Here is a 12,782-nt window from a genome sequence, read left to right on the forward strand (position 1 = left end):
AGGAAATAGCCATAAACACCACAGTATACAAGTAAATTCTGAATAGCAAACACATCTCACTTAAAGAATAAATATTTAAGAAGGCTTAAATTATCACTGTATGGAACAACTGCAGAAATTGAGCAAGGGAATTAAGTACAGGAGACTATTCATCACTGAAAATGTTTAAGCAGAATATAAGTGTCCATCTCTTAGGCCTATTAAATACTAGTGGTGAGAAGGCTCATAAAATGACTTCTAGAAAGAGTTCCTTGGGCTCAGAATATGTTTATTTGGTCATTAATTCAAGTAAGTTGGCTATTTTAGGTTAGGTTTTCTAGGAGCGGAATCTGGTACAGGGATTTCACATGCATTAATTTATTGACGGTATAGGCTCAATGCAGAGGAAATAAGGGGAGCAGGATAGGACAGGGGAGGAGTTAAGCAAGGAGGCTGTCTCAGCCAGAGTTGAGCTTCAGCCTTATCCCATTGTACCATAGAGTGGCTCCCGCTTTGAGACAAGGGGCCTTGTTTTGAACCTTTTGGCCAATAATTGGTACCTAATATTCCAGGTGAAGTAGCTCTTGTGTGACTAAAGGCAATTCTCCAGAGAAGGGGGGCAGCTGTCAGCTAATACCCAGAGCAGTCGGGAGGTGAGTGCACTGATGCTATCCAATATGCTAGCTAAAAGATTCTCCTGCATCTTAGAAACAGAAAGTCGGAACAGGGGTGAGCACACAGAGAGATGCATAGCACTGACGATGTGACAGCACTAAATGAAATGGAAGAAAATTTGAACTTGAGGCCGTATAACATAGGGATGTATATCCCATGCACAACTCCACAGAACATTCCAACAATGGATGCTTATCATGATAATCTAGAACCAATAAGAAAAAGTTAGTTTATTAAGGATATGCAATTGTAAAAGCAGGGGCCATTGACATTCTTATAGGGTTTAGTTATTGTCACCAATTATTTAGGGGAAAAATAGCTTAATTGTGAAAGTGCTGAGTAAATGAGTTAGTTAGCTTACTATAATGTTTAGACCATTAACCTTCAGGGCCATGAGCTAGAAGCATAAAGAGCTGTGCACTACGGAAGCACAGAAGTAAAGTACTTTTTGAACAAAAAGGTGTTTTAGAGAGTGAGTACCTCACATTTCGAGATTTAGGATAATTATTGTGTCTTAGTTTACTCTCAGGAAGTTTGACAGAAAGAGGGATTTTGTGGTTTGTTTCTGTTGAACAAATGGATGATTGTAAAGCTGCAGCTCAAACTAGGTAGTAGGTTACATCATTCCTGTTGTATTTTCAATAATAGCGAGATTTCTGGCCCCATTACCTGTTACTCCATTGACACCTCATCAAGCTTAACTCTCCAGTGGCTATCTGCAGACTGTTTTGCAAAAACTTCAGTATAATCCCTATATATCCCATCAAGTATCAAAAGCTCCTTTTGATGTGTCAGTGTTCTATTGAAAAATGTTTATGTTTTTCTTCTTCAGTACCATAATGCTACCTTTGACTGGGCATTTTTGTCGACGAAGGAGTGTTCGAAATATGGAGGGAAGCTTGTGGGGAACAACTGTAATTTTGTTCCTGATATCACGCTCATGTCTTTCATCCTCTTCTTGGGCACTTACACCTCCTCCATGGCTCTGAAGAAATTCAAAACCAGTCGTTATTTTCCAACCACAGTAAGTATCTGAGCTTCATATAATTTTTACTGAATTTGCACTCTATTCACAATAATAAAATTTAAAAAAATAAAGGCACCTGTAATTCAGCCTTTCCAATACAATTTTGTCCATTTTTATTATTTTGTCCATATTTTATTATTTTCCAGACTTTGTCCATGTGCATACATATTTAACATATTTGTAATCCAGGTTTTAAAAACCTGCAAAGATTCACAATTCTGCCACAAATTCTATAATCAGTCTCACTGTATTGAAAGGAAAAGGGGATGTAATTCTATCTTAAAAAATGCCTGATTAAACAAACAAAAGTTCCTGATTCTGTAGCATTTAAGTAAATAAACAATAACTCTTTTCATACTAATTTGGGATTTTGATGTTATAGCATTTCTAGTTAGCTCTGTGTGTGAGTAATTTAGTAGTTGAATTGTGCTGAGGGCATAAACTGTGTTGTTACACAAGTATAGGTACAAGATATGAATGTCATTTGGGCCAAATTTTCCTTCCCAAAATGATGAATGCAGCAGGATGGAGAAACAGATAATGGAGCTGGGTGTGCAGACATTCTGTCTCCCAGTTAACATGCTTGGATGAACTTGGAGTCAAAAGTGGTTCATTGAGAGACTACAAGATAAGACCAGCATTTAGTTAATGGTATTTTGTTTTTTTTTCCTACAGAATGAAACTAAATCTTTTGCTTTACAGTTCAATCCTTAATGTTCAGAATGTCAACATTTCTGAGGTAATCCTGATGATACCTGATTAGTATCAGTGACCTGCTCTATACAGCTGACCTTCATGAAATATCTCTTCTTGTGTTTTATGTAGAAGGAGTACAAGAATTTTTTTTGATTCTTCTAATGAAATTTTTTTATAGAAGGAAATGAAACTTTAAATTAATATATTCACTTTCACCTAGGAAAGTTTTGACTCTCTGATTCTTCCTATCAAATTGAAAATAAAGGGAAGGATTGATAATGAAATGTCCTGAACTAACTGGTCCAAGGATTGAAAATTTCCATAAAGTGAAATATTGACAGAAAAGTTCATCTTAGTGTCCTTAAAATGATTATCACAAACTGGTGGTCCACAGGCTGAATTCAGCCCGTCATCCTTTGTTTAGCTGTTTGTAAACTCAGATACTTACAACACTGAGGCCCTGGGTGGAACCTGTACTTTCCAAGTAGTCATTGTCCTCAGAACTCTTGATTGTCAAAGACATGGCTTTGACACATTCAGGTTAAATGCCTGTCCTTGAAGACGTTTGAGCTTGTGACCCCAGGCCACACACTGGGAAATATGTATACTTGATCCACCTCTTCAAAGGTGTGAGTTTCCTGTAGAACAGATTCCTGGGTAAAAGTCTCTGAGGGTGATATTTAAGTGAAATTCCAGGTCATTATCTCAACCAAATAAGTCTTTTTGATAGTCTCTTCTTTATTTAGGTCTTTCCTTAATTATTAATTCATTGAGCACTTTTTTTTTTTTTTTGCTTACACTTCGGGAATCATTATCCCTTTTTCATCTCTTCCAACTGCCAAAATCTGATATTATTTATGCATAGTAGGTGGAAAATTTATGAAGCACTTGTCAGTCGTATTTTGAGATTTTTAGAATAAACTAGTTTCAACCTTAAGATGAATACAGATTGTTTTAACTGTCTACAAATGTAGGCATCACCTTTTTCTTCTGGTATTAACTCCCTAATTGATCATTTTCTTCAGACTTAAAGAAATTCTCAACTTATAGGAGCCAAGCAAGTAATTTCTCAGCCGTTGATGAATGCTATTATAGAATAGTGATAGGATTTTAGATACAATTTCTATTAAGAAGCTTCCCAGAATAGTTTGAAATTGTATGCCCCAAATCATAAAATGAACAGGAAGGAGAAAATATGTGGATTTCTAAGGGACAGTGTATAACTATGTTGGCTTTCAGCCTGTCGTCTCCCTTTACACCCCTGTTTGCTTCACACTTGCAACTAAATAATAAAACAAATGTACATAGTATATACATACATGCATACATTCATATGTATGTATATAAATGAATAAGAGAATTTTGTTCTCTCTCATTTGCCATAATATATTTTTATTTGTTAACACTTAGAAGAATGCTTTCTATAGGTAGAAACAGATAGATTTATAGGTTTTTTATATATTATATCACATAATTAAAACTTATGTGCTCAAACATTTTAGACAATCATTTATTCCTAAATTATCAAGGTTAACTGTTACTACCTCCTAACTTGTACCAACAATACACATGAAACCTAAAAAATTCAAAATGCTAATACCAGATAGCAGTGCCTTATCACACAAAATGACCTATACTCCTTTAGTTCACACATCATTTTTCTTTCATACTCTCATCTTTAAACACTTGTATGAGTTGTCAATTAAGACTGTAAACTGCTTGAAAACTGTTGTACTTCTATTTTACTCCTTATATCGACTAGCACAAAGTTGTATGTAGACTAGGTACTCAATACTTGTTAACTAGTGGAAACCAGTCAATTAGAGATAAGTGCTGCGTTTTGTGGTAAAAGCACAGATGTGGTGACCAGGAGCTATAGATTCTAGTGTCAGCACTGCCAGTAATTAAGAATGTGCCTTTTGGTAGTTAACTCCTTGGGCTTTAGTTACATCACCTAGAAAGGGGGAGCTCAGCTAGATGACAATTAACATCCTTTTGAGCTCTAATATGCTACAATTTTAAGGAGAATTTCCTGGTTCCATCTCCTAATCTCCTAAATGAAATAAATTCTCTATATTAAACTAATCCTTATAGCAATGATCAATTCTTACAGATTTCCAGAAATTAATTATTGTCTCTATCTTTATCCCAGATCTGCTTTTGCAGCTGCCACAATCACACTTACTCATCTTCCTATATTCCCTGTCTCAGCCAGTAACATCACCTCTCCTCACAGCCACCCAAAATCAAAATCTTAAAATCGTATTTGGTGTATCAGTCAGAGTTCTAGCAGGAAGCAAATGATATACTCAAATTAGGACAATCTGAGGAGCTTAATAAAGGCACTGTGTACTAAAGTGAGTTTAGGGTGTTGGGAAAACACAGGGGAAGTGTGGTACCCCAGAACCATTAACAGTGGAGTTATTACTATACCAGGTTCAAAGCATGAGGAAAAGGAGTGGTTGCTGGATCCTGGAAGGAGCGAGACAAGCGAGAGAGCCATTTTGAGAGGCTCTGTGACCTTGGGTTGAGGAATTTAGCGAGCCTGAGGCAATCTCACACCTTCTGCAACTGCTGTTAGACTTTAAGTACACGTTTCCTGTTTTGTTTCCATTTAATCCATTTTCTCTGACTGTGGACTCAATCCACATCCCAGTGTGTCTCAACCTCTAGTTCCTCAGTGAAGTCTGAAGATAAACATTTCCAACCTTGCCTCCATTCCCAGTGAGAGAAAGAAGATGGCATACAGTGAAGTGAACTCGAGGACCTGTTTCAATCCGGTGCAAGTAGATCAAATCAAAGATTGAGGGCCTGTGCAGAGTGCTGAACTATATAGAATAAGACACATCTATATAGGTATTTTTTGTACCTACTGCTCAGAATAAAAACACATGAAATATAGAATAAGAAAACAAACAACTGGAAACAAAGAGAGCAAGGGAACTGCCTGTTGTAGACCCCACAGGCCAGCATTCCAAGGCAGAGAGCAGTACGGAGAGGGAGGAGAGAATGGATCTGGTGTGACAAAGATATCCATCCCATTTGGCTCTCTAAATTTGTCTTTATGAAATTATATTTGCCATAGTCTCCTTGATTATTTTGCTCTACTCTCTCTGCTTTACACTCATGCTACTATTCCCCTAGTTAAGTCCCTCATTTCCATTGCCTAGACTAGGGTCAGTGACCCGCTCTCCACTCTCTTCTTCGTGCAGCCACCAGCAATCCATGAGTATAGCACTTAAGATGGCCTTTGCTGGCCTCTCCATCAGGAATTTAATTTGTATATTAGGCATTTCCTTGGAGCCCTGAAGTTCAGTGGAACATGGGGTAAAATGCCGGCTCTCCATTGACCGTCTCCTTTGCACTTCCAGTCCTTTGTAGAAGGGTGCATCACTCTGTTACCCCACACTGTTAGTGTTTCTGTTTCATCTGCCTCAAGTCTTTAGTCAAAGTCTTTCAGCATCACCATTTCCAGTAGGAACATCACAGCCTAATCTGTGGTCTTCTGGGGCAGATGGCTCAGGGCATTAACATGAAATGTTCTTCCGGATTCTCTCACCAACAAGTGATTATAAACATGGAACAAAGATGCCATGCCGTCACTGCATATGTGGTGGGAAAATAAGTGGTAGCTTAAAAAACAGAGCAAAATTGTAATGGATAGAAATCATAAAGCTATAGAACCCCATGAAAAGGCAGAATTATTGGTATTATAGCTTAGCCACAGTCAGTGTGGCTGGCCCATGTGGAATACCTTTCTAAGGCCAGTTGAGGAAACCTCACAGGGAGACTCGAGCTCAGGGAATGGGTACCCTGACCTTACTCTCCTCCCCTCAGTGGTCTGCTCTGGCTGCCACTGGCCAAACCCAACTGGAAGCCAGAGAAAGGGAGCCCATTGTAGACCACAAAAATCAGCATCAGCACTTAGAAAAAGTGTCAACTCTAACCCTCACGTGAACTGAGGTAATGGTAAAATTCTTTTTAAAATGCTTCCTTATTGTTATTTTCATTTGAATGACCAAAATCACTAAATTTCAGGTAGTATCAAAAGTCACGTAATTTATCTAGGTGACATTTCAGCAGAATGTTCTTTGGTAACCTTTTTTAAAGCCTGTATTCTATATCCTTTAGTTAGTGTATTCATTTAATATTGAACAAAAATTTATTGTAAACCTAATGTGTGATTGACATAATACTAGATGGTGGTGGTACATTGACAGGTAATTCGTGGGTCTGGCCCATGGTAGGCACTTAATATATATTTGGTGAATAAATTATATTTTTAAATTCTCAAATTAGGTTGCCTTGTTCTGGTTCTTACACCTTATTCTTGCTCATTACTTCCTGTGGTTTCACACTGGTTCCGTTTTCTGACTGTAAGTTGTGTGATGCTGGTTTTTGAGGAATTGTTGTTACAGATGAAAAAAAATGTGTAGGATTTCAGGAATTTAAATGAAAACACACCAAGCATTTTAGTTAGGTGATACATTTATTTGTAGCCATGTAAAACATATGAAAGTCTGGAATTCCAAATCTAGCTGTATGTTTGGGAAAATGATTCTTGGGTTGACATTTTGGCCTGTTAAAAGTTGGATGTGTTAGTTTATAAACAACTCTACAAGAATCTGACAACATCCCCATTCTGTTTTCTTTTCCTCTCAGAAACTTTCTTTGTGAATGGGAAAACTGTCAAACTAAAACAAATGATGTATCAAAAGTGAGAAAGAAATACTGGACATGTATTCTGTGTCCCATCCTAGTATTAGTTTTACTGGGTGGCATTTGGCTGGTTCTTTTAGAAATATCAGTCCACTGTAAACTCATTCAGAAAATGACTTTGCTGTCAGTGAAGGAAAATCAGATTTTCAAGTTCTTGTGGTATTTGATGCCAAGGAAAGTAATTTTTCAAGTTAAATTCGTTTTTAATCTGAAATTGTTTTTCATTTGTTTTTTTTTTCCTTAGGAATGACAAAGGGATATTTGCTTATAAATGCAACTTAATTAGTATGTTAAATATTTAACAAAGACTACAAGTGGTTCAGTTCTTGTGGACAGAAGACAAAAAATAGAGCCAATCTAAATGGAGCTCTAAGACAAATAAGATTAGGATCACTGATTGGTGAAGCATTTTGTCATAACTTTTAAGGATGGCAGAGAAGAAGTGTGTGGATGGAAGAAGTAATTTTGCACATGGTACTCTGTTGCTCCTAAGCACGGTCAGCTTACATGTCAATCACAGAAAAGTCACCCCCTTGGGATACATGCATTAGCATAAAATAGCTCATGCCATTCTCAGGTTGTCTAATGCATACATATGACTTACTAATTATTTTTTTAAGCTTTTATTCTTGAACTTTAGCATAAATTATAAAATCAGCTTCCTTTTTAGACTCTGGAACGCTAATATAATGGTTTCATTGGTTTATAATTCCAGAAGACCTATTAGAGGGTCAAGAAATTTTGAATTGGGTCTTATTCATTGAATTTTAGTATTAGGAGTTTGAATACCATCTATTCCAACCTTGCCTCTTTGCATAACTTAATGTCTGAAGTGGTCATCTGCATGCTACTTGAACACTTCTTGGAAGAAGAATTTAGTATCTTTGAAGGAACTGCTAAAAGAAACACAAATCTGCCTTTCCATAGCCTCCGTCCAGAGTCTGCTGTTGCTTCCTGAAGCTACACAGAACAAGCTTAGCCTTTCTTCTGACAGACTTCACATATTTGAAGACAGGTTCTCCCTACAACTTTTCGTAGCCTATTATTGTTTTTTGTATGATATGTTTTCTGGATTCCTCACTCCTCTGGTTCAGCTCCGTTTTCTCAATCAGTTTCAAATTTTCGGTTTCAACTTGAAATATAGTGACTGGATTGGGACATAAATTTCCCATATGATTGGATCATTTTGTTTCTGGCACACACCCATTTGGTTTATTGTTCTTCTCAGTTTTGAGGCAGGATGGAATAAGAGACCTATGAGTGATTGCTGAAGACTCTTTAGTATCCTGCTGAACCATTTCACAAGATCTGCTTCCCCCATCACATGTTTGGAAAAAAAGTTGTTTTTTTTTTCTGAAAAACTTTCACTGGCGCATTCTAAGTCCCACTCAGATCACTTCTCAGTCCAGTTCTCTATATTACTCCCCATATTTCTCTTACTCTGTAATTTACAGCACTAAAATCCTAGATAGCATCTAAATCAGACTTTCCTTATATTGAGTTCTGATTATAGTAGATATTATTGGATCAGATTACAGTGTATTTTAATTGTTGCTATGACTAACACTAATATTTATTACTTTCACCATGCTTTATAGCATTAGTTACTAGCAGGGATCAAATTTCAAAATTCTTGTGGTATTTTGTGCCATTTTGCAATTGCCAAAGGCACATATTTGTCTGGCATACTTTTTTTTTTGTTTTAAATATACATAAATGGTCTTTTACAGTGTTGTTTAGCATTTTCCAAGCAGCACGATCATTAGAGGAGTTGACATCATGAATTAATATTTTTTGAGAACCCACAGGGTGCCTGCTGCTATACTTATCTCTTTATTACAGCTCCCTCCATTGAATACAGCTCTGCAGGCTAACAGCCTTTCCCCCCAGTTAATTTAGGAGCAGCTGCTGTCCTCACAAAATGAAAACCAAATGTCCTCTGGGGCTTCAGAGGAACCAAATTTATTTTTTTTCCCCTGTAAATTAACAAGCTTCTCACTGTTGGTGTCTCTATTATTATGACTCTCTCAATAATTAATACAGTATCATCCTTCATGAAGAGTATGTTTATAATAGATTTATTAGGTTGTTTTTGGCCAAGAACAATAGAATAGCATATGGTTATTTTAATTTCCCTTCCTATCCACTTAATTTCTTCTTTTTTGCTTAGGTAGTTTAAATGTTTAAGCTGGTTGCTTACTAGATTTTAATTGGGGTATTTTCAGATTAATTCTGAAGAGGACAGAAATGTATTTTTTCTATTCACTTTTATAATTAAAAAATAGCAAGCAAAAATAAAAGAGTTCAAAACCAGTCTGTCATAAAAGGGGTGATTATTAAATTTAATGTTTAATTGAGGTGTGCTTTTCTTTTTGTCTTTTATACACTGAGGTAGGAATTCTATGTTGTAGCACATCTGTGTACCATTACAAAAACAGTTTTCTTTTTTTTTTTTTGGCAAGACTTTGCTATATATGAATTCTCTTAATTTGTGTTTCTCTTAGACTGTGATAATCTACATCCCTAGGATACTGGAATTGGAGAGACTTGGCCTTTGGTTTGGATGGACCCTCCCATGTTTGTCTATGCTTGGTTTGAGGCCCCTGAATCCACAGGATTAAGAAGGAAGTCTTGTGGGAACAGGTTGTCTCATAAAAACTTGGGCACTTCTGCTAATCACTACCAATAATAGCTAGTAGGGAATTAGGAAATATGGGTGTCTAATTATGTTTCCTTATTGATAGTATTGATTCACAGAAAAGGCCACTGTTCAGAAGTTTTTGAAAGAGACCAAGTTTGATGAAAACGAAGACTAAACAAACGAAAAAAAGAATTTCATAGAATTTCCTTTTTCTAAATGTGTTTGGAAATGCAAGAAGGGCTCAAAGAGAGCCATCCTTACCTCATTAATGTCAGACTCAGAGTTCCTATGCAAAGTCACCAGGGTATAAATCTAGCAACTTGTATCTACTTATTGCTTGTCATGTTTGGAGCAGTTTTTTATTCTACTGTGACAGTTTTGCCTAGTTCAAATTAAAGTTTAAGTTTAGTCTAGAGTAAAACCTGCACAGCCTGTTAAAACAGCACCCCTACCTGCCTTCTCTAATTAGAGGATTTAGAGTTGAATACAAGTTGGCCTGGGAAAAATCAATTTCCTTGACTGTGAAGTTTAAACTAGATCCAATATCTTAGAAATTAATGTCTTAACAGTAAACACTCTTCTAGGAGTGAGTTCTGTTGTAACTGAACTGTATTGTACAATTTAAGGGGAAGGAAGTAGAAATAAGAGTAAGCCTGTTATACAGAACATATCATCCTAGCTGTGATTCTTAATGAAGTTAAGCAGCATTATTATTAGGGTAGCTTTTTTTCCCCATAAATTTAAGAACTGGAATCCTGCAGTTTATTATAATTTCTTTTTAGCTACTTTCCTACCTATAGTGTGTATATAATAGTGTCACACTTGACAAGGATACCATCGCCTAGGGTTTCTTCCAAATTTATTTTTCACTCCTTTTATACAATTTAGATTCATTCATTTATTCAACAGATATGTACTGTATGCTCACTTTGTTCTCGGGGCTGAGATACAGCTGTGGACAAAACAAAAAATCCTTACTTTCTTGGTGCCAATAGTCTCATGAGACAGGAAACAAGTGGGTGATAAGTGCTGTTGAAAAAATGAAGCACAGAAGGAAGATAGAGAGTTTTAGAGAGGTCAGAAATATTACCCTACTGGGAAGGTAACATTTGAGTCAGGACCAGGGAGAGGTGAGGGAGTGAGTCATGTAGCTGTCTGGGGAAAGAGCATTCTAGGTAGGAAAACAGCAAGTGCAAAAGCCCTGAGGTGAGAATTTTCTAAGATCTACAGGAGGCAGGTGTGACTGGAGATGAGGGATTGAAGGGGAGAATAACAAGAGATGAGGTTAGGAATAAAAGATGAACCCAGGTCATACAGGGTCTTATTTTGTGATGACTTTGGATTTAAGTCAGAGTGAGATGGACCACTGGGGTGTTATAAGCAGAAGAGTGACGTGATCTGTATTAGCTTCCTGTTGCTGCTATAACAAATCACAATGAATTTAGTGACTGAAAATAACACAGGTTTATTATTTTACAGTCAGAGGTCTGGCTTCTGGCAGTCAGAAGTCTGAAATGTTCTTGGTGGACTAAAATCAAGGTGTTGGCAGGGCCACTTTCCTTCTGGAAGCTCTAAGGGGAGAGGTATTTCCTTGCCTTTTCCAGCATGTAGGAGCAGTCCGCATTCCTTGGTCCGTGGTCCCTTTCATCTTCAAAGCCAGAAATGGATGGTTGAGTCTCTCACGCAGCAGCACGCTGACTATTCTTTTATTTACAAGAATCCCTGTGATTATACTGGGCACATCTGGATAATCCAGAATACACCCCCCACCCCCATCTTAAGTTCAGCTGACTAGCAACCTAATTCTATCCGCAACCGTTATTCCTCCTTGCCATGTATCCTAACCTATTCACAGGTTCTGGGAATTAGGATACAGACATCTTTAGGGGGTCATTTTTCTGGCTGCTGTATCGATAGTGTACTGAAGGGGGTCAAGTGTAGAAGCCGGGAAACTAGATAGGAAGCTAATGCAAAAAACCATGTTTGGTAAAGTGATGGCTGAGACAGAGTGTTAATAGCAGTGGAAGTGGTGGTGAGAAGTGGTTGGATCCTGGATATGTTTTGAAGGTAGTTTGCTAACCTATTAGATGAGGAGTATAAGAGAAAGAGGACAGTTAAGTGGATTCCAAAATTTTTAGCCTGAGCAATGGAAAAATGCAGTTGCTATTAACTAAAATGAAGAAAATTACTGAAAGAGCAGGTTTATGGGGGTCAGAGGTTGAGTGGGGTGGGGAAAGGAGATCAAGAACTTAGTTTTCAAGATGTTAAATTTGAAATGCCTGTAAGAAATCCAAGTGGAGTTGTCAATAATTAGATATATGATTCTGGAGTTTAGGGGAATGACATGGCCTAGAAATATAATTTTTTTTTTTATTTTTAGCATGTTTATGGTAGTTTAAAGCCAAAAGATTATATGGGATCACTTATGGAGAAAACTTAAATAGATAAAAAGAAGAGACTAAGGTAGGAACTTTGAAACACTCCAACCTCAAGAGATTGGGGGATTTGAGGAGAAACCAGCAAAGAAGGCTGAGAAGGAAGAGTCAATAAAATAGGAAGAAGACCAGATCTTCTAGGTCTGCTTTCCAGAATGCCTTTAGAATGTCAAAGTATTCCTAGATGCAAACTCAACAACTGATATATTCCTAGCCAGTTGCTTTTGAAAAACTTAGAAGAGTTACACTGGCTGGCCAGACTATTACTATAAAAATACCCTGTTATCAGTTCTGTCTGTTTCTATCCATTGGTAGTTTTGTGTATACTATCCATCTGTGGATTTAATGAGATATTTTTGAAACTGTATACTAATGCCATCTTTAGATGGTGATATTTTTATGTAGGATCTGTACTAAATTTGAGAGTACAGAATGGAGCATGAAATTCAGTTGTTTCACTAAGCTACTAAAAACTAACCAGAAATTATAATTTTAGAAGATTGCACAATTTGATATTCTTTGAAGTATCCTCTTTGTTGACGAATTACTTTCCCTATGAGTATGGATTTAACTTTTAAAAACAATTGTAATCATTCATATGTTGTTAGGT

The 12,782-nt window shown here is 36.8% G+C and overlaps 1 protein-coding gene across 5 annotated transcripts in view; it reads left to right on the top strand.

Moving 5' to 3' along the window:
- The window catches only part of SLC4A4 (solute carrier family 4 member 4), a 442,709-nt gene that overhangs the window by 374,093 nt on the left and 55,834 nt on the right, over positions 1-12,782 (top strand). For all 5 annotated transcript variants that reach the window (XM_037829942.1, XM_037829943.1, XM_037829941.1 and 2 more), the window contains one exon: positions 1,487-1,678. In XM_037829942.1, the coding sequence (XP_037685870.1) occupies positions 1,487-1,678 (192 nt within the window). The remainder of the gene's footprint in view (positions 1-1,486; positions 1,679-12,782) is intronic.

Source organism: Choloepus didactylus, chromosome 3 (genome assembly GCF_015220235.1).
Source record: "Choloepus didactylus isolate mChoDid1 chromosome 3, mChoDid1.pri, whole genome shotgun sequence".
Lineage (NCBI taxonomy): Eukaryota > Metazoa > Chordata > Mammalia > Pilosa > Megalonychidae > Choloepus > Choloepus didactylus.